Source organism: Colletotrichum fioriniae, assembly GCF_027942845.1.
Source record: "Colletotrichum fioriniae strain IMI 355084 chromosome Unknown scaffold_6, whole genome shotgun sequence".
NCBI lineage: Eukaryota > Fungi > Ascomycota > Sordariomycetes > Glomerellales > Glomerellaceae > Colletotrichum > Colletotrichum fioriniae.
In genome coordinates this window covers 2,897,305-2,919,068 of record NW_027076842.1, presented here as the reverse complement: position 1 = coordinate 2,919,068, position 21,764 = coordinate 2,897,305, and the positions used below count along the sequence as shown (strand labels likewise).

The following is a 21,764-nucleotide window of genomic DNA, read 5'->3' as shown; positions in this document are numbered from 1 at the left end:
CTTATCACATCGGAGTTGAGAGGGGTTGGGCTAGTTTGTTGTGAGAGCTCATGGACTACATATATTCTCTCACTGGAAAGTAGGACTGTCAAACGTGAAGACGTATAAGATCCAGTTTTTCGTGGTTGGTGTCTTGACTATTGGGGAAGTTTGAGGAAAAGATTGCACAATTGGGCGGTTTGAACTCATATTCGACCAACCTCTCAAGGTGAGCAAGCAATACGACGGTCAGTTTGGTGATGAGGGCACATGACCAGCGGTCAATCTGTATATTCCAATAGGATGGAGCTTTGATCTCATCAGCGAAGCCGGCGGGAATACATGTATCCATCACTGCGGACAAGTTCGCTCTTGATATCGCTTGCGCTTTTTTCCACTTGAATCGACAGGGGTCAGGGTCCGATGGGATGTCAGAGAATCTAGACCGCCCATCGAGGAAGTCATCTGAGAAAGTGTCGATCTGCGACGGGGTCCCCCCTCTCAGGGCTGACTCGGGCTTTCGCGAAATTCAGCTTCGAGTGTTTGGATCATGGATGAGGGGGCGCCAGAGGGGCTCCCGCTGGGTTCTTTTGAGATATGAAGTAATCCTCATAATTTCATGATGCTCTTTTGATACTTCCTTTATATATTCTACGATATCTGTTTGACTGATCTGAGTCAGTAGCCATCGGCGCAGGGGAAATGAGTAGCTCTGGTGGAATATATGATGAAGCCCCAACGTCAGGCCAGGGAAAAGATGGAAGGACAGGTCTGTGGGCCACCATACTTTCAATTACCCAAGGCATATGGCGAAGCCAGCACGTACGGCTTCGTTGGGAATGACGGCTCATTCTATCCGGATGACTGCGTGATGTGTGCTGAGGGAAGATCCAGCACAGAGAGTCGACTGAAAGAGCCATTGACCTTGGATCTCAAACATCTCGGACTCGTAGCTCGATATCAAAACAGTCCAGAACATTGCAAAGCATCTGTGCTGTCGTGAGATGGCAATCTTTCATAGAGATCGAGGCAATATCGTTGCTCGAGATCTTTGACGTCGGGCTTCTCGCCGGACCCCGGCCAACAGGCTGCATTAACTTGCCAACAGGCTGCCTGCCTGCCTGCCCGAATGCGAGTATCCGTATTACTGATTAACATTGGGGCCTACGTAGGGTCCGGAGTAGCCCGCGATCGAGTGGAAGGTGAAATCCGCAGGGGGAGAAGCTTCGATCTCTCGGAAATCAACCGTGTATGCTACGAGTGTGTGCCCGTACTCCGTACTTTGTCCCCGGAGTAATCCCATGACAAAGTAGTGGCAAATTATAGGACTGATGTTTAGGCAAAGAATTGAGCATGGATGACATTGGTGGATTCTCACAGGTGTCATCCAGCCTTCGCGGATGCCTGCATCCTGGGTCTCTTAAGCTCAGAGGACCTGGAGGGGTTCTGACCATCTATATGAAGTTCTGGGGCTGCAGCGAGAATGTAGGCTGTTGCGGGTTGCCGCCAGGCCAGACCGTCAGAGATTATACGCTCAACAAAAGAAAACGGCAATCTGCGGGAATAGCGGCCTCGTGACTCGTAGCGAGTTTCCTCGAGATAGAGTTTTAGGTAATCTTGAGATTATTTCTATATGGTGCCTTGTTCATCGCATCTGCCTGCAGCAGTGTAGGAACTCTGCAAGTAGAAAGCAAACGTGCGTTGGGGGAAAAGGTTAATATGTTTCTTAAGATTGCGTATTTGGGAATGTGGGAGTGCGTCGTGAGTTTACCCGCTGTTTCTTGCTCTCATTGTGCCCGGGCCGGAGGGGATCCGCTCATCGGCATGAATTGCCGGACAGAGTTCTTGGGGAATTTGCTCAGAGTTGATTGCGGATATACAGCAATGTGGTTTGGGTAAAAGGGGATAGAAAGCTGTCCCAGCTGTCTGTCACCTTAGTACTCGAACCGAGTTTCCGTAGTGCCCATCCTTGAGATGAAAGACTAGACCTAGCTTCCTTTTGATGCGTCCGTGTGCAAATCACCAATGACGGAGAGGAAAAGTCTAATCGTTGGTAGATATAACCAAGATCTAGACGAATATGATCGACTGGGCGGAATACTACGTCAAGAAAAGGGTAGCAAGCAGCGTGACGATCCAAAGAGACCCTACGAATCACGATTCCGGATTTTGTCGGTATTTTCGTACGGGTACACTTTAGTTTGAGAAAAGAAGCGCGGGAGAGGCGCGGCGGCGGCGGCGCACAGCCAAGCCCACAAACTGGATCCCCAAGGCGTTACAACTTTGTTGGCTGGTGGAGTTGGGAGTGGGAGCCGGGGGTGCTTGGCAGGAGAATTTCGAAATGATTTTGGGATTAGCGTCAGGGGCGGGATGTTCGTGTTGACAAGGGTCTTGGGTGCTAGGCGAGAATCCTCTTTGGAGACCGACACTGACTGACTGGCCTTGTCGTGGGTCGTGACCCCGTTATCCTTGAAGGAGGAGGACTGCGGCAGGAGGAGGAATGATGGCAGAGGTCTAGAATTTCGGAGAATTTCAATGAGCTGACTGTATGATTTGAGGGATTCGCAGCAGTTTGAGGCGGGATGCTCGATGCTAGCTAGGCGCAGGGCGAAGGCGGCTATCTGCATGGTGGTCCATGGAATCACGGAGTATGGGTCGGGAAGTTTTTGGCGGTTGGCATGAGGCGAGGTGATGTCAATAACCTGGGGTCCTGTCAGAGAAGTGTTGGTGATATATGAAGACAAGAAAAGAAACCACCAGTCCGCCAGTTGACCCGTAGTCACTCAATTGCCTGTCCCTACGGAACCGCCCTTATTGAAGTTCACCTACGGATGCCGTTTCGTTGACTTCAAATCCAGTTGAAGATGACAGGTGATGAGATTCAACTCGTTTTGTGGATGCCCTCATAGCTCGCCGGAGAGAGGCTTGTTTCTCATCTCATATTTACCTTACTCGGGGAACGAAATGATAGTGTGTGATGAAGATTCATGTGGATGACAAAGAATCGGGAATCGAATCAAGTTGAGATGAATACGAAAAAGGCGGGAAGAATTAGAAAAAAGTCAAGTGGAAAAAAAGTGTAATCATCATCCCAACTCGCATAGCAACACTCATGAACTGCCAATCTAGTTGCGACTCGGTAAACGCTGAAGCGTCAAGGCAACCCCCGTCAGCGCTGACAGGTGTGACAAGGGATAGACTGGACGTTCACACAGCGCCTGCAAGCGAGTGGAAAGAGAAACCGAGGAGAGAACGGACGGCAGCCGGGCAGACCAAAGCCTAGGCCCAACGTTGAACCCATACGCGCTAGACTGATTAGGGGGCCAGCAGCCAACAAGATGAATTTAATGATTTAATCAAGAAGCTGGATAATGAGCTGATGGCGGATGGATCATGGGTTGACAGAGCTTGTCTCTACGGCTGGGTTAATTAGTAGCAATGGCTATGAGTATGCAGTTGCGGAAGACTGGAAGTCGAGTGCCCTGTTCCCCGGGTTTTCGGAATGTTCCCAAGCCTCAAGGCAATAAGTCTTTTGTAAATCCATGAAAGAGCTGACAGACGAAAGCAAAAAAGACGGGAAGAGAAAGACAGTGACCGAGAAGAGTGGGATGTCGAGACCAGGTTCTTGAAACCAAGCGATCTACGGACGGCGGTTCATTGGTGGAATGCGCTACGATGACCCTGGACCACCCACTTGTTTGACATGAATTAAGGAGTGGGCGGGAGGCCGAGGCGCTGACGGTGGTGGTGCTTTTTTACTTTGGAGTCTTCCCTCAACAGTCAACTCTTTCTCTCCCTTCCTGCGTACGGAGTAATAGGTCTCTGACCGTACGCTTAGTAAGAGACCGATGGGCGCTAGCAGGCTTGTTTCTGTTCTTTGGTGCCCCGTACTTCCGTACTGATGGCCTAGTCTCTTTCCAGTTTCTCTGGACGGAATCACGGATACTATGCCTCGTGTAAGGCCTGGTCCATGAGCCGAGAGGCCCGTCGTCTGAAGTTGAGAAATAAGATCGGGTGTTAAAGGCAGGGCAAGCAGCCACCCGCGAATCCGAGCTTCTGCATGACAATCCCTTCTGGAAGTCTATCCATTGCGTGGGATCCTGAGTGTACGGGTAGCGTGTAAAAATCAGAGCTTACCAAGATGAACCTCTCTAGGGAAACGCTGTCGGCTATTGGGGGTGAACCTGGCAGACACGGGAGGAAACGAGACGACGGCGGGCTCTGGGAGAAACAACGGAAGTTTAATACAGAGTACTTTACGTAGTGGTCGATGGCAGCATGGAAGTCGAATACCGTCATCTCCCACCCGAAGCATCTTCGATGTGTCTCTACTGCGTACGGATACACTTACAGTGTAATCGACGGTTCTTTGCCCAGAGTCCCGGAAACTCTAGCGCTTGGTCTGTCCACCGCCACTCCGTCTTGGTCTTCTTTTCTTCTCGGTTGGCGTTCCATGGCGTTCCCATCCAGAGTGAAAGTCTTACATTAGGCCACTGGCCACTCCATGTAGCCAAAGCCACCCCGGGCCCCGGGATGGACGGGGTGGGGAACAGTCGAAATTGCATCCTCCGCCGCGTTTGCTGTGGTGAAACGGCCAGGGAGATTTGACCAGCCCAGGATCGTGTGTAATCGACTTACACGCACATACGCCCATCCAGATTACAGAGAGGGGTTACTCCGTCCGTGCAGAGTAAGGAACCACATACTCTATTGGGTCCTCGTCTAGCAATCTAGCCCTGTCGTCCTCTCTGCCTGTCTTTTACTGACACTGACACCGCGACGGCGGTGCTCTCCCGAAATCTCCAGAGACTCGAATCCACCCACCCCCTTACCTGATGCTGGTCTATGCTGGCCATGTTGGTGGTAGTGGTGGTGGTGCGGGTTCCCAATATGGGCAATATGGGGATCTTGTTGAACGGCTCCATTCGCGCCATTGTCTTCTTTAAATGGAGGCTAACACCGCACTTCCCAGCTAGACATCAAGGCTTCCTCTCTTCTCTTCTTCTTGCGATCAAGGGATTGTTGACCATCTCCTTGCCCCAACCGACATTCTTTTTTCCAGACATTCGTTCATTCACTCATTCAAACAAAGGCTCTAGTCCTTTTCACAAAGCTACCAAACGAAACATACACGATCATTCATTTACTGAACTTTGAAAGTTCCTGAACTGCTATATACAACAACAAATAGCAAACATGCGTTTCTTCTCCGTCCTCGGCTTCGCGGCCGCGGCCGTTGCCCAGCTGACGTCGTCTTCTCTTGAGAAGCACGTTGATACCGCCACCATCAAGTCCTTCAACCCCATCAAGGAGGCTTACTGGACCGGTCTCCCTCACCACCGCCGCACCCCCTTCGCCGTCTCCCCCGACGGAAAGTCGGCCTGGCTCGCGTACCTCGACTCCTCCGAGACGGGCGTCCACGTCCAGCAGATCGACCCCACCACCTTCGCCGCCACCGGTGACCCCGTCACCGTCTCCGGTGGTAAGGAGGCCGCCGGTCTCGTCGCTCACAACGATGGTTTCGCTCTCATGACCAACGAGGTCCTCTCCGGCTCCGGCACCGACGTCGCCATCGCTGTTCTCTACCGCTACACCACCGGCAAGACCGAGCCCACCTTCAAGACCTGGCTCGGCGGCCCCAACGTCGATGGCAGCCAGGCCATGGCCTCCCCCGACGTCAACGGTGACCTCGTCTTCTCCGAGAAGGCCGGTTATTACGCTGCTTACATCGTCGTCACTGCCTACCAGGGCGATGCCACCGGTCACTTCGGTGATGCCATCCGCTACGTCGACACCGCCGGCAAGCTCACCCCCATCACCGGTGCCTCCTCCAGCTGGGGCTGCTCCCACAACACCGGTATCGCCTTCGAGGCCGCTGACGCCGCCCCCTTCGCCTCCATCTGCGCTGAGGACCAGGGTGCCATCTGGCTCAACACCAAGTCCCAGGGCATGACCAACGACAACGTCAAGATCTCCAACGAGCACGTCATCAACGGTGGTGCCAACGAGGCCATGGGCGGCATGTCCGGCTCATACTCCAACCTCGCCCGCTTCATCGGTGCCGACTCGTACATCTTCTCCTGGGTCTCCCGTGGCGCTATGGATCTGACCGAGAACTCGTGGATGGGCTCCGGCTACACCACCTCCAAGAACCGCACCAACAACCGCAACGTCGCCATCGCCCTCTTCTCCGACAAGAACACCCTCGTCGGCTCCCAGGCCACCTCCGTTGCCGGCACCGCCGACGGTGACTCCCAGATCAACTGGATGACCTCGGGCTCCAACGATTGCTCCAACGCCCACGCCGCCACCTTTGACTCCTCCAAGGCCCTCGTCACCTGGGAAGAGATCTCCTCCCCCACCTGCGCCTTCGACGCCATGGGCTGCCAGGGTACCTTCGCCGGCACCAAGTTCCAGATGGTCGGCAGCGACGGCAAGAAGATTGGTGAGGTTCTCAGCTCCGACGACACCTACGTTGCCGGCGACATGGTCACCATGTCCGACGGCCGCATCTGCTGGCCTTACGTCTCCATGACCTGGAAGCTCGATGGCCCCGTCACCGGCTCCCCCGTTACCAAGATGTCTTTCGCCTGCATGGCTGGTGGCGCCGGCTCCGGCACCGCTTCCTCCGCTGCTCCCGCCTCCTCTGCTGCCCCTGCCACCAGCGCCGTCCCCGTCGCTTCTTCCTCCGCTCCCGTCGCCGCCGCTCCCTCCACCACCGAGGCTGTTGACGCCGTTGCCACCAGCGCCGTGAACTCCGCTGACCCCACCTTCGCCTCCGGCACTGCTCCCGAGCCCATCTTCGAGACCATCTCCGGCCCGGCCTACACCCCCTCTGCCTCCGCTTCCGCCCCGGCCGCTGTCCCCACCTCCGAGGCTGCCTCCGTCCCCGCTGAGGCCCCTGCCTCGTCTGCCCCGGCTGCCTCCGCCTCTGCCCCCTCCGGTGCCCCCCATCCCCATCTTCGAGACTCTGTCCCAGGCCCCTGCTTCCTCTGCCGCTCCCGTCCCCGGCACCACCGTCTCCGAGGCCAAGCCCGAGCTGACCGCCACCCCCTCCGGCGCTGCCTCCAAGACCAAGAAGACTCGCACCCGCACCAAGACCCGTGGCCCCAAGCCCACTGGTGCCCCCCAGAGCGGCAAGTGCAGCACCCGCACCACCATCAAGACTGTCTACGTCACCGCATAAATGAGTAGATGATCTGGTGCAAACCTACCTTGTGGGGATGATGAAAAGGGGTTGAATTGAGGGAAGAGTGTAAGAGAGAGAAGGAGTTGGAAGTAGCAGCATTGAGCACATCCCTCTTCAACAAGGTTGAGAGAGTGTGGCTCGATCAATTTTCATGTACATACTATGTACGACTTGTACACAAATTTCCCGCCTCGAATCTTCTATTCCCTTGCTCATCCGCTTGGATGGAAGGGAATACGAAGAGCGAGTCAAGGCCACTGGCCGGTTTTGAGCAAAATTGAACAAACACTCAGTTCATCATCGGCAGTATTCCGGCGCGCCTCCCAATTTGCTTTCCACGTTCGTGTGCCATGTCCTTTATTTTGCGGGCCTCTTAGTCCCAAGTGAGCAGTTGACTAGGTCAATTATAGACGTGACCGAAAGCGACGCGATGAGATGCGAGAAATTCGGAATCCGGCAGGTAAGTGTTGTGGAAGGCCATGTGATGAACATGGAAGATGAGTCGCGCGCAGTTCTGAGAAACGATGGGGGGGGGAAGCAGAGGGAAATGAGGACCAAAAGTCAGCGACGACCTCGCTGAGATCAAAGCGGCACCTTAACACTGATACTAACGGCCAGTTCCGAACCAATAGACCCGCCGATGGTCTTCATAAGCAACTTGCTGTAGTCAAGAACCAACCAGAGTTGAAATCTTCTCTCTGTCAGCAGCCATATGGACACAAAAGACCAAGGGGAATTCCTCTCAGAAATCATTTTCCAACCAACGGATACCAACGGTCGACTTGTCTCAGTTGAAGCTAGTCCTGACTTTCTCCTTTCCAAGGATCGAAAGAAATAAGAGGCGGCCTAAACACCCACGAATGGGCAGACCAGCGGAGCCACATGGCGATGATGGCACAGGATGAACCCTGCCACACATCCTGCTGCCTTCAGGGGCAACCATCTGTCAAACTGTAAAGGTACCGCGGTGCGACGAATCGACGATAACGGACCGCCATTGGGGGCCGCTTCCATGCCCCAAAAGAGCAAGAGGAGTTTAAGCTGACAGTCATGACAGGGTAGCATCAAGCCAATGACAATCAACATGTGGACTTTTACGTCCTAATTGGGCGGTTCTATCCGAGCTAGAGAGGACGGGAACCCCATTGAGCTCTTCTCATCGATAGATGGGAGATCATCAGGGGACCAGTTGAGTTTCGATGATCAACAAGGGACCCAATGACCGCGCATGCACAGCATTTGAGCTTAAACCGCGTTGGTCTCTTTGGGAATGGAATCGAGTCCTGAGAAAAGGATCCCGTCTTCCACTCTCCCTGGTAGGACCCTGACTCTTGTCCCACCTGATTCCTACCTGACGGCGCATCGTCCGTACACAGGCAAGGCTCCATGAGTCCATCACCAACGAGGGATGTATCTGGCCGAAAGCGTGTCTTTTGTGCTGTCATCCCCCCCGGGGAAAGACGCGCGGAGCCCGTTAGAGGCATTGTTCCCAAGAGTCCAAGACACGTTGTCCGGCTATCATAGCCGTCCTCGACGAGAGGATGGAGGGGGCAGCGGGCTGGTTTCCCCCACCTCCGGGCAGTATCCGGCAATATCCAAGACCATGTGGTCGTGGAAATAACCTAATCGAGTCGCTGCTAATCCGTCAACGTTGCATTTCATTGACCTACCAATCCCCTCTGTCTCCCCCATCCTAAACTAACAATCCCTGCCATGGAGAGGAGAGCCAGATAACCTCGTAGGCTCGTAGCCCGAATAGGCGGCATCACACCATCTTTTGGCTGCGTCTCCTCTCATCCAGTCACGCGTGAGATCTGCTCCCCGAAGTTCGAAGACACCTTGCTCGGTTTCCGTCCCGGCAGCTGCGCCATTGCCGACACACCAATCTGATCTGGCATATGGCTAACCCTCCTTGGGTAAGGGGAAGGGGGGAGCAAGACTTGCAGATAGAGAGGGTGGAAGGAGAGAAGAGAAAAGCGGCCACCTTATAAGGCCTAGTGGCCGCCTCTCCCGTCGAGTCTCACGATGTTGAAGCTGTAGGCGTCTCCTCGTCGGTGATCTCGCGCTCATCAAGTCACTCTCTGAACACCAGCCAGGCCAGCTTCGTTGCTGTGCGTCCTCTCATTTTCCCAACGACATTCGTTCTGAATACCCAACACTCTTTGGTCCTTCTTTGCCTTTCCTTTGATACGCTCATCATGGTTCGCCCAAGTGTAATCGGCTGTTTTCTGGCCGGACTGCTTCTTGCTTCTGGCGTAGCCGCGCACACCGAAGGCTGCAGCTGCTCCTCTGATGGCGTCCAGCGCGTCACTTACATCGTCGTCGAGATGCCCGAGCAACCCGAACAAGCAGCCTCCCCATCGTCATCCTTCACAACACTAACCACCCTGCCGACGCCAATGTCCACAGAGAGGTTCACCGCGCAAGCAGCGCACGTAATCGAGGATATCCCGGCCTACGAGCCCATCGCCGTCAAGCCCGAGGCGCTCCGCCCAGCCGTAAACACAACACACACCTTTGGCGCCACCGCCGCTCCCGGCATCGACACCAAAGACCCCATCAATATCGTCCCGGCCACAAATGTCTCGCTCTACTATGCGGCCACAGACACGGAGGAGCAGGGCTCCATCGACATGAAGCTCGCGTTCAGGAACCCAGCCGTGGTCCTCGAGCACGTCGACGCCGTCAGCAACGTCGCGTGCGGAGACGACGAGCTCACCGTTTCCTTTTCCTCCGCCGACGCCTTTGACGAGGCCGTCGAGGACTGGTCCGACTCTGCAGAAGAAGGATTCATCCTCATCACCAACCACATGGGCAACTGCGACGCTGAGTTCGAACGAGGTTTCTTCCTCGCAACGGGCCTGACCTCCAGCAAGGGCGACCTCTCCATCACGGTCGCAGCTTCAAAGGAGGAACTCACCAACATCGCCGGCGAGTGCGAAATGTCCTTCACCTCCCTCCCGGCCGCCACGCTCTCCAAGCGCCTCACTCTCGACCCGTCCGTCTCCCTCTCCTTCGCCGAAGGCATCGCCGAGAACACAGTGCTCTACAGCGACGGGCAGTACGTTAACATCACGGCCGACGAGGCCTGGTTTAGCTCCAAGATCACCTTTTCAGGTTACCTAAAGTATAACTTTTGGGGCTTCAAGCTACAGGCCCTGTACTTTGACCTCGACACAACCTTTGACTCCGCCGTCGGCGTCTCGGTCGACGTCGCCGCCTCCTACAGCCACGCGCTCAAGTATGCCCCGGACGCGTTATCCTACTCCCTCGTCTCCGTCCCCGGTATCGTCGAGCTCGGCCCGGGCGTGGCCTTCGCCGTGGGCTTGGACTTTGACGTCTCGGCTGCCGTTGGCGTCTCTGCGGGGCTCAGCGTGAGTCTGCCGGCGGGCAACGTTCATCTCGACCTCCTGCATGGGGAAAAGTCGTCAGCGAGCGGGTGGGAGCCAAAGTACAGCAGCTACGCCAACATTACCGAGTCTGCTGATGTGCGCGTCGACGCTTCGGCGGACGTTACCGTGCAGCTGGCGTTCAAGCTGCTCGGCGGGCTGGTCGATCTCAGCTCTGGCATCAAGGCCACGCCGGGGTTCGATAACGTTTTCAAGCTGCGAGGGGAGCAGAACCTGGGGGTCAGCGGAAGCGTTGGTGGTAGCAGCAGTGGGAGTAGCACCATCGGGGGCGGCAACTTTACGAGTAAGCCGGCCGAGTTGGCGCAGGTTAGTGTTGATGTGCCCAAGGACGGATTGATCTGCGCCGAGAAGAATGGGGTTGAGTTTGTGACGGACTTCTACTTCAACCTGACTGGGTTCGCGACCCAGTGGTGGAGCGGCGAGCTGTACAGCACCCGGGTGCCGCTTTGGGATCTGTGTTACAGCTTTTGAGGTGCTTCACACCGGTGGTGACGTGCTCTTGGCATGCATGTCTTACGACTTTTCCTTTCTTCATTCATGATGTATACTAAGTAGTACCTTAATACCTATTCACCTTGTCCATATGTTGGGACTAGTGCCCAAGAGCCTCTGCGTTCAGTCGTCTTGCTCGACGCAAGAAACCTGCATAAAGCTATCGAGTTATGCCCACCATCTCTTTTCATCGACGATTCTCTCAAGGTTGCTCAAGCCTAACCACGACCGCAGACTTCGATGGCATAAGATGGGTCTATGATGAGTATATGCCGCACCAAGACATGATCAACGCGGGTTTCGCAGACGATCACGAGTTCCAGAGCCACAGAAAGCGAGCGGCAGATGCGAGGGGGATTCCAAGAATAGACGCATCTCTGCTCGGGGGCGGGGAGAAAGACAAGAACCCGACGTGATCTGCCGACTGCCTCTCAAAAAAAGAACGGAGACCGAAACCGGGACGGGCAAAGAGTCTGGTCTCGACTCAACTCCCGGCTCATGATGATTGGGTCCTGACTTGAGGTGGACTCTTCCAACTCTGTAAAGGGCACTCGAGTCGGTCGCTCGGGATAGTTCTCAAACCCCCACAATCCACCATCACATCAGTCGAGCCGCTGGCTGGACCTCCGTGCCCCCCTCCTCCTCCCCGCCGCCCCGGCCCAGGGTTGTGGTTCCCCCCGTCCACTGTAAATCAAGCTTACTATGGTGATATTGGAGCTTATTTGCTGTTAATGTTTAAAAAATTCTTATTCTTCCTAGGCCGTGCTCTCTTTACCCCCTTTTTTCTTTTCGGTGGTGAGGTTGTGTGCTGGGGTGTGATGTTTCAGGAGTCTGACATCCCGAGTTACGGATGGCACATGACGTTTATTCGCCCATCGGATGAGCTGGAAGAACTTGGGTTGACTGTCAACTACAACTTTGAACTGGCAGTCTGACAGCCAAGGGGAACCCCAGACGGGCGTTTTGGAGGTGGGCTTGGCGCATTGCGTGTTGAGCTTTTTCTGTCTTTGCTCACAGTTCAGATGGATGTTGCCAACCAGGGCAAACTTGCCAAGAGTATTTGACGTGGTAGTTGGAGGAATAGAAATGCCCTTCAGCCAAGAGTTAGCCAAGACCTTTTCCTGGAGGGATGTTGAGACAAACCGAACTCCTGAGACTGCTGAAATGCGACTCCGCGAAACTTTTGTGGAGAAATCTCCGTGGTGGAGCTGTGAACATCAACTTCAGCCAAGACCTACCCACAACCTTTCCGCCATCAACAACAAGGGCTTCGGTTTGCCAATCAACTACATCGAGGTGTCGAGGAGCTTAGACGTTGGAGGCAGGGTCGATCTGAGAGGCCGCTCCGAGAGTCTGGCACATGCCATGGTTAGAGAAGTGGTGACTCGGATCCATTGATCCAATGATGGTTTGTTTCACGAGGGTTCTCTCCCCCCTGAGGCTCATGGGATGATGGTATTGGCATCATACTCCATGGTCCGTCACATTGCGACCCACGGGCGGCTGGAGTTCAGCGCAAGAATACCAGATGATGGCGCAAAGACAGGGGGAAACACATGGGGTAGGCAGACCTTAATTGTGAGGTGAACTTGACTGGCGAGATAGGATATAAAGCATGGCTTCTTGGCCGCTGGTGATAACGATTACTCTGCCTCTTCACCCTCACCTCATCCCATCCATCACCACATTCTTCTCCTTCTCCTTTTTCCTTGAGCCAGTCTCATTCTCTTCCACACTACTCGGGCAGTAGTCGTTCTTTCACCTGTACTTTACTCTCTTTTCATTCTCACTTTCTCTTCATTCCCACCATATCTCTCTCTCCTCCCTAGACTCCAAGATGAAGTTCTCCACAGCAGCCATCGCCCTCCTAGCCGGCGTCGTCGCCGCGGCGCCCGCCTCTGAAGTCTCCCGTAGCCGTCAGCGCCGCGCCGGAGGCAGCGAACTCATCCAGCAGCTCCAGTCCACCTTTGACCGCAACAATCCGAACGGAACCCCAGCCGCGGCCGGAGACCCGGACGACCTCAACGGTGATGGTGTCATCAACGTCTTCGAGGCCGGAGCCCAAGCCAGCAAGCGTAAGCGCGGCGGTGGCGGTAACGGTGGCCAGCAGGCTGCTGGTGCCGGTGCCGGGGGCAATGGTGCCCAGGCTAAGGGTGGCAATGCCGGCGGTAACGCCAACAACCAGAACAATGCCGGTAATGCCGCGGACGAGGAGGACGCGGCGGCTGGCAACGGTGGTGCTGCTGCCGATGAGGAAGATGCGGCTGCTGGCAACGGCAACGCCAACGCAGGCAACGGAAACGCGGCCGCAGACGACGAGGATGCAGCCGCCGGCAACGGCAATGCTGCTGCGGATGATGAAGAAGACGCTGCTGCTGGCAACGGCAATGCTGGCAACGCGAACGCCGGTAACGCCAACGCTGGAGCAGGCAACGCCAAGGCTGGTAAGAACAAGAACGCCGCCAACGGTGCCGCCAACAACGCTGGCAACGCCAACAACGCTGGCAATGCCGCTGCTGGCAACGGTGCTGCCGCTGACGACGAGGAGGACGCGGCCGCCGGCAACGCGGGCAATGCCAACAACAACAATAATGCAGGCAACGCAGCCGACGAGGAGGATGCCACAGCTGGAAATGCTAACGCTGGCAACGCGAACGCCGGTAACGCCAACGCTGGAGCAGGAAACGCCAAGGCTGGTAAGAACAAGAACGCCGCCAACGGCGCTGCCAACAACGCCGGAAACAACGCGGGCAACGCCAACAACAATAACAACGCTGGCAATGCGGCTGACGAAGAGGATGCTGCCGCTGGCAATGCAGGCAACGCCGCTGATGAGGAAGACGCTGCCGCTGGAAATGGCAACGCTGCTGCTGATGACGAGGATGCTGCTGCCGGCAACGGAAATGCCAACGCAGGCAATGCGAACGCCGGAGCTGGAAACGCAAAGGCCGGCAAGAACAAGAATGCCGGCAACGCCAACAACAACGCCGGTAACGCTGGCAATGCCGCGGACGAGGAGGACGCCGCCGCAGGCAACGGAAACGCTGCTGATGAAGAAGATGCCGCGGCCGGTAACGGCAACGCTGCTGACAAGGAGGACGCCGCGGCCGGGGGCGCGGCTAACAACGGGACTGCCAACGCCGGCGCTGCTACCGGTGGTGCTGGTGCCGGCAAGGCCAACAAGGCGAGTAAGGCCAAGGCCTCTCGCAATGGCCGCTCCCTCAACCTCTACGCCGCGCGCAACATTGCGCGCGGCCGTCCCTCCCGGCACACGTAATTTCTCATTGGGTGCTGAGGGGTCTACCTTCCATGCCGCTGCCGGCGGGAAAGGTGATTCTGATGGCCTGGACCGTACCAGAAGCGCCGTTGATGACTCTGGGGATAATGATCGCGCAAGGGGTACAGGCAAGGGCAAGGGTAAGGGCAAGAACAGACCCAAAGGCAAGTCTTCGTCGTATTCGTCTAGGAAAGGCGACGAGGGCGGAACTCGGCCTGATAAGGATGGCCGACCTGATCGGTCTGGCGATGGCCTCAGGGCAGAGGAGAGTTCTGCAATGATTGGTCGACCTGATGGTCCTGGGTCTGGGCTTGATTTTGCTGAATTGTCCGAGTTTTATGAGATTCGGTGTGATGAGTGAAGAAAATAAAGCGGTAATCTAAAATGGTGTAGCTTTTTGTTGGTAATGTGAGGGAATACCTGTCTTTACTGTTCCGTGCCTAATTCAATCAGATGAGGTGACAATAATAATTGAGTACGAGCTGATATGTGCCAAACGTCGCCTAATACCTATAGACATGATCATCTTAAGGTTGAGTAGAAGATGGCTTACATAGGAGGATCATGTTTGGTTTCTGAAATAGCTCTATGTATGGAGTCAGCTTTTAAGTAATCGAAATCACAGTCGTTGAGCTGCAATTGAAACAGTTCTAAACGGTTTTAGATGATTTGAGGAGTTCGTGTGCTAACTGTACATAGTTTAGTTGTGAAGTCAGACCATCCGTTTGAACCATCTGGCCTAACATCACAAACCGGACTATGCATGTGGGATTGTGGGTTAAGCTAAGTAATCAATTGCCAGAGATCGCGATTATTCTAGCCTGGATCAGTCAACATATTTCAGTTAGCCACTCCGAAGTTGCCGCTGCCATACCGTTGGCCGGAGCTGCAGATCCGGCTTCGAGTTCGCCACGGCCCGCCGAGACTCAGCAAAGTGGGACCGGGCGTCTGACGGCCCCAAGACTTCTATGACGATTTTGTTGCGTCAATCTTTCCGACGTCACTAGCCGGTCACTTGATGCATGAATTACAAACCATCAACTTCTCGTGTGCTATCTATATGTAGGATATGTTGTATAACATTCAAATAGTAAGACTGCCGCTCTCATCAAACAGACCTGGAAATTATAGACAAAATACCACTCCTGATCATCACTCAAACATCACCACGCTAAAGATATACCTATCTTTGAGAAGAGAAGAGAAAATAGAAGCTCTCAAGGGAATAATAGAAGAGGGAAACAGACTCACATCACCACCAACATGAGTTCACAAAGCTCAGTCTTCCAGCTAAGCGGCACATGCAACAACTACGACTGGGGCAAAAAAGGCCGCGACTCACTCGCCGCACGCCTCTGCGAAAACACCCCAAGCAACTTCACAATAAATGCCAATGAGGCCTACTCAGAAATGTGGTTCGGCGACTACCCCGACTTTCCCGCACGCGTCCTCGAGACAGGCGAGCTCCTCAAGGACGTCCTAGACAAGAACAAGGAACAGCTTCTCGGCAAAAAAATCATCACCGAACTCGACGGCCAGCTCCCCTACCTCCCCAAGATCCTGTCCATCGCAAAAGCCCTACCCCTCCAGATCCACCCAAACAAGTCCCTCGCAAGCAAGCTCCACGAGCAGGACCCCGAAAACTTCACCGACGCCAACCACAAGCCCGAGATTGCCGTGGCGCTGGGCCCGTTTGAGGTCTTTGCCGGGTTCAAGCCCCTGGACCAGATCTCGCCCGTCTTCAACATCCCCGCCCTGCGCGACCTGATCCCCGACGGGACGACCAGGTGGACCGACGAGACGCTGCGGGAGGTTACGCGCCGCATTCTGCTCGCCGATGAAGATACTGTCGAAAAGGCCTCAAAGGCTCTCGGCGGCACGCCGCGCGACGAGCTGGGCGGGAACGGCTACGTGCTGGATCTGCTGCCGCGTCTGCAGGGTCAGTATGGTAAAGGCGACAACGGCATCCTGGTTGCGCTGTTGTGTATGAATTTCTTGTCGCTGGAGGCCGGCGATGCATTGTATATCCCTGCCGACGGGATTCATGCTTATTTGTCGGGAGACATTGTGGAGTGCATGGCTCGTTCGAACAACGTCCTCAATACGGGCTTCTGTCCGCCCGGCGACAGGAACAACATTGATTTATTCAGCAAGACGCTGACCTTCAAGGCGCATAGCAAGGACGACGTGCTATTGCCTGCGGAGAAGAGTCCTCGGGGCACGCGAGGACGCACTGTCGTGTACCCGCCGCCGTTGAGCGAATTTGACATGTTGAAGACAGACTTGGATGCGGAGAACAAGACGGAAGTTCTGAAGGCGGGTGAGGGACCCTCAGTTGCTATTGTCACCGATGGCGAGGGAGTTCTGGAGGCGGACGGGAAGACATTTGACGTCAGGGCTGGTCATATCTACTTCGTTGCTCCTGGCATCGAGATCAAGTGGGAAAGTAAGGGGACGATGCAGGTCTTTACGACTATGGTCTAATCGGTCAGACATTCAATAGAGGATTGACAAGGTATGTAGCATATTTAGACTAGAAATTTGACCTGATGAGGTCATGGTTTGGATCCTCTTCATCACACATGATAAGTACTTTGACACAAGGGTCGCATAGTTACAGCGATAAAATCGTTTGGACTTGAGCGGAGTGACGAATTCAAATGTCTCGAGGCAAGTAAGAAGAGGTCGTTGTGATAGTAATGTCAAATGGCCAAACACATCTTGCTCGTCGAATTAAACTAACGTGCTATTGGAGTATCTATTCTAATATCATTCAAAAACAAGAATGCCATACTTTACCTTACGGATGATTATAAGCACATATTCAATATGATAATGTCCGCTGATTACCGCGTTACTTTCAAGCCTGGGATCGATGATCTTTCCTTCTCGCACTCTTGACGGCACTTTCAACCGCCATAGGCAGATCGAGATGAAAGAATGGTCTGTTGATAGCACCAACGGTCCCGAGGTGCCGAAGCACCCCCCCCTCCTTAGACCCCAAAACCCCTTGCTCCAAAGCCGACGATGAAGAAGACTGCTCAGAATCACTTGCAAAACACGTCGTCTTCGACCTCGTTGTGGCAACTTGCTGCTCTGGGCACATCATCGGTGGCTGTCCCGCCAAATCAGCCAGACTGAAAACCGGCTCCCACCCCTCCAAATGTCCCGTCCCCGGACACCCGAACCCAGATACCGACAGCGCCCGCCGTGTCCAGCGGTTATGCACGCCGGCGAAATGCCACTCCACCGGTTCCGGCGCCGCCCACCTGTCGAGCTGGTTTCGAAGGTCAATCAAGCCCTCTACGGCGCCCGAGTCCATGTTGTTCACAGCAGCGCAGTCGAAGATGACGGCCCGGAGGATCGGCTTCAGCAGTGATGGGGATTCGTTAGCGGTTTCGACTGTCGAGGGTGGCGGAACAGGCTCGTTCCAAGGGCGGTCGCCTGGGTGATCGTAGTGTGGTGTCGTCGTGCGGCGGGTGGAGTGTGTGACGTGCTCGATGAGGCGGTCGACGTACTGCGCTTGGTTAAGGTAGTTGAAGCCCTCGGTGAAGCGGTAGATAAAGACTCCTGGGTAGAGCTCATTGACTTGGACGGTTGGGTTAGTGCCGTCTTTGCGGTCTAGCGGAAGGAAGACGTCGTGTGATGCCGGGAGACGCGGTGACGGAGGGAATTTGTTATGGGAGAGGGTCTGCGAGCTGCTGATGGAGTGGCGGTCCGACTCTTTATGGTCCGAGGTGGCGCTGGTGTGGTGGTCTGGGTGCTGGTAGACGCGCGCGGCGCCGAGAAAACGGCCTTTGGAGCGGGCAAGGCGGAGGAGGAGGAGGGCTGCGGAGAGGGCTACAGTGACGTAGATGCCATCTTCGAGGCTGGTAAAGATGGAGACGAAGACGCCGATGAAGTAGATGAAGACATCGGGCGGTGACATGAGCCATGATTTGAAGATGTGGTCTGGAGAGGTTATGAGGTTGATCACGGCGTGGATGATGAGAGCTGCTAGGCTGGCCATGGGGATGTAGTAGAGCACTGAGGTTAGAGCATATAGCGCTAGGAGGAGGATTGCTCCGTTGAAGACGCCAGCCATTGGTGTTCTTACCCCGGCTTTGGAGAGAATGGCGGTGCCGCCGAAGGAGCCTGTCGAGGAGTATGCGCCTAAGAAGGGGCCGAATAGGTTGGTGCAGCCAATTGAGATGAGTTCCTGAGATGGCTGAACAGTATAGTTGTTGATGCGGCCAAACGACTTGCCGATAGCAATGTGCTCAATCACAAGAATGATGACCGTAGCCGGTAGATCTGGCAGCAGCGCCGAGATCAGCTTGGTGTTTAGTGAAGGCGGACCGGCGTGTGTGAAGCCTTTGGGCAGTGTCCCTGTTATGCGGAACTTGTGCTCCCCGTTCTCCAGCCCCCGATTCACTAAAAAGCTGATAAGTGTGTACAGCAAGATAGTAAAAGTCATGCGCAGCGAGCAGAGCATCTCCCACATCCGCTTCCGCTTAGGCTGAGATCGGGCCATACGCTCCGTGTACCATTTAATAGCAGCCAACAACACCAGAGCCGTCAGCCCGATGGCGGCATCGAGCTTAACGCGTGGCAGACCACGGGCCGTGTTGATGAAGACGCGATAAGCAGCCTCTTTGGAGTTGACGCCGTCGATGCCGAGGAGGGATGGAATCTGGCTGAGGGTGATAGTGATGGCGGCGCCGGTGACGAATGCGGAGATGGCGACGTGGGGGATGAACTCGATGATCCAGTCGAGGCGGAGGAGGCCGAAGATGAGGAGGACGGCGCCAGCTAGGAAGGCGAGGGTTTTGGAGATTTCTTCTGGTTGGAATTCGCCTGGGTGTTCTTCGAGGACTTTGGCGCTGACTTTTCCGACGAGGAGGGAGACGACGGCAGTTGCCTATAGACTAGTCAGCATAAAACTGCTATAAGGATGTAACACTTTTGGCATCTTACTCCTATCGCAATGTCTTTTGAGGTTCCAAATATCCAGTAGAGAGCTGCGCCAGTGAATGATGTGTAAAGTCCATATTCAGGACTTAGGCGGGCGAGGAGGGCATAGGCCATGGCTTGTGGGATGACGACGAGACCAAGAGTGACACCTGAGTAAATTATTGTCAGTTGTAGCCGCCCAAGTTATCCGGCTTGGAACCCGGGAGGTGCTTACCCGCAATAGCATCTGAGATGAGCCAGCGAGTGTTGTATCTCAGAATCCATTTCGTAAAGGGGAAAAGACTCTTAACATAGCGAGATGATCCTTGTTTTGTTGGTACTTGCTCCAAAAGCCACTCCTTTACTGTGGGATCCTCCTCATAGTATGGTTCATATGGCGAAATGGCATTGACAACGTGGTCATGAAGTTCTTGTGTCTGGTGGCGGGTGCTGGTTTCGAGATCGATACCGAGAATCTTTGCGAGAACCGCACCAGCTTTGCTGGCCGCCATATTGGCTACGGATATACCTGACTCTGTTCGATGCTAAGTATATAGGTACTTTTGTTGCTGAGAGAGTAAGCTTGAAAGTTTTCAATATTGTTTCGAAAGACTGGATGTCAAGTCGTTGATAGCTGTCACTCGATGTAGAGGGAACAAAGATCGTCACTGTTCAGATGGAAAGGACCGAGCGAAGACAGTGCACCTAAGTATGCCCTGGAAGAATACATGGGTTGGTTATAGGATAGAGACAACGGCTGTCTCGAGAGGCAAAGACCGACCGCTTTGCAAGAAGCCGCACCGCCAGCCGCCTTGGCGCCCGAGACTTATCGAAGGTCGGACAAGGGGGAAGCTAGCTTGGCAGCAGACCGAGGAAGACAATCCATCCTTACGTTATGGGACCTTGACACGGCGATCTAGAACAAGTTTACTCGGGTCTTCTTTGAGTGAAGTACGGGCAGCTTCTGGGCCAGGTCTAGCCCTTTGCTCGTCCCGGACAGTTCCATGTGAACTAACAAAATTCTTGTGCGTTGCGGGACATGGGAGAGAAGACTGAAGGGTAAACATTCAGATGTTAGGCCATCTAATCAGCTTCCTCAACAAGCTATCACGGCAGTGGCAGAGATTTCGTGGGGAGGGCGGGTCCCGTTCCCATGATGCCGGCGTTGACTAGACCCTCTCGGCGACCAGATATGATGGCCTAGAGGCTAGTGCCCTAGATGTGGATCACGAACATGAACGGTGGAGCAAGACTTGACTTGTGTCGCCGATGTGGATGATGCGAATGATAACGCGTTGGCACGCCCGCCTAGTGCTCTCGACGGTGAGAGATGGCTGTCCCTTTTTTGTCACCGGCCGATAGCCGTCCCGGAAGAGGCTGGGTGGCGCGGGTATCGGTCGTCGGCCGGCGGGATCCACGATGGAGAATCGGCGCGGCCCCGTTTGTCGGGGATCAATGGAGGCCACGCTTCCTTGTTTCTCGGCGTGAAGAGTATTAAAGTTGCGCGCGTCACGGCTGTTTTATTCTTCTCTTGGCAATGAGATCATGCGGCTCTGGCGACTGGAGTACATCTCATCGTCAACGACTGCGATGGTTCTCAGTCAGCCGTCGTCAGATCTCACGAACAGTCGAGTGCTTACTACAAGGACATGGGAGCATTCGTTCCAGATTCTAGACGTTTCAACAAAATCATAACGTTCCAATAGAGACAAAGAGATAAGATCCCGGTTCGCTGCCGGCACTCGGTCGGTTTCCACTGCGGCGGCATATGGAGTCAACTGCGGTGACGTCGGTTGCCGTCAAAGGCGGTGCCATCCTGTTGAAGCACCGGCCACATGATTCGGTTCATCAAAGACGGTTCATTCTTTAGTCAGAACCTTTGTTGGTTGGTAGGCGTGGCACTCTGCGCTAGTACAGCTTGTCATCTCGCGATGTTGTAAGTTGTCTATTCAATCGCCCTTATTTGCAAATTGCTCTGTGGTCAACCAAATCAATATCTTTATCTGGCTGTCAGAAAGTTATGGTGACAGAAAGAGAAACCAGTTCCAGCTTATCGTGAGACTACTTAGTCAACAAACCTCTCGCAAGTCGGCAGTCCCATTCCGAGATGCAAACATCTCGCAACACTGGCTCAATGGTCTAGAGGTATGATTCTCGCTTTGGGTTCCGACATCTGTCTACTCTGCGAGAGGCCCCGGGTTCGATCCCCGGTTGAGCCCCTTCATTTTGCTTTTGTGTAGCATTTTGTCATGCCATGTTTGCTTGGTTGATGCCGTGGCATTTGTAGGCTTCTCAAAGTAATTGAAGAAAGTTTGGAGTCGCGAATTACACGCGGGATCGGCACGGAGCGTAAGTGGGTCCAAGCACCGGCTTTCACCCCGGCCCAAGTCCGACAATGTTTTTCAGCTCGAGACTCTGCTGTTCCTTGACCTCTTCCGCCTCCCCCGAGCCCGGAGTTGGACAGAATCTTGCTGCCGGCTGAAGA

The 21,764-nt window shown here is 54.6% G+C and overlaps 5 protein-coding genes and 1 non-coding gene across 6 annotated transcripts; 5 read left to right on the top strand and 1 right to left on the bottom strand.

The window, feature by feature from the left end:
• Positions 1–4,512: 4,512 nt before the first annotated feature.
• N0V96_006194 (uncharacterized protein) lies at positions 4,513–7,173 on the top strand (the record flags this gene model as incomplete). The annotated part of the gene is made up of 2 exons (XM_053194074.2): positions 4,513–4,521; positions 5,140–7,173. 2 exons carry the CDS (start codon positions 4,513–4,515, stop codon positions 7,171–7,173), a joined length of 2,043 nt encoding a protein of 680 aa, XP_053048650.2.
• Positions 7,174–9,495: 2,322 nt separating this feature from the next.
• Positions 9,496–11,049, top strand: N0V96_006193 (uncharacterized protein; the record flags this gene model as incomplete). Its single annotated transcript, XM_065757628.1, has 1 exon — positions 9,496–11,049. The coding sequence occupies one exon, from the start codon at positions 9,496–9,498 to the stop codon at positions 11,047–11,049; it is 1,554 nt and encodes a 517-aa protein (XP_065613971.1).
• Positions 11,050–12,907: 1,858 nt separating this feature from the next.
• On the top strand, positions 12,908–14,347 carry N0V96_006192 (uncharacterized protein; the record flags this gene model as incomplete). The annotated part of the gene is made up of 1 exon (XM_053194072.1): positions 12,908–14,347. One exon carries the CDS (start codon positions 12,908–12,910, stop codon positions 14,345–14,347), a length of 1,440 nt encoding a protein of 479 aa, XP_053048648.1.
• A 1,263-nt stretch (positions 14,348–15,610) lies between these two features.
• Positions 15,611–16,831, top strand: N0V96_006191 (uncharacterized protein; the record flags this gene model as incomplete). The annotated part of the gene is given in 2 exon segments (XM_065757627.1): positions 15,611–15,614; positions 15,630–16,831. 2 exon segments carry the CDS (start codon positions 15,611–15,613, stop codon positions 16,829–16,831), a joined length of 1,206 nt encoding a protein of 401 aa, XP_065613970.1.
• A 376-nt stretch (positions 16,832–17,207) lies between these two features.
• N0V96_006190 (uncharacterized protein) lies at positions 17,208–19,298 on the bottom strand (the record flags this gene model as incomplete). Its single annotated transcript, XM_065757626.1, has 2 exons — positions 17,208–19,247; positions 19,290–19,298. 2 exons carry the CDS (start codon positions 19,296–19,298, stop codon positions 17,208–17,210), a joined length of 2,049 nt encoding a protein of 682 aa, XP_065613969.1.
• A 2,109-nt stretch (positions 19,299–21,407) lies between these two features.
• On the top strand, positions 21,408–21,498 carry N0V96_006189. The gene has a single exon. It is a non-coding gene; the product is annotated as a tRNA-Pro (tRNA).
• The last annotated feature ends 266 nt before the right edge of the window (positions 21,499–21,764 follow it).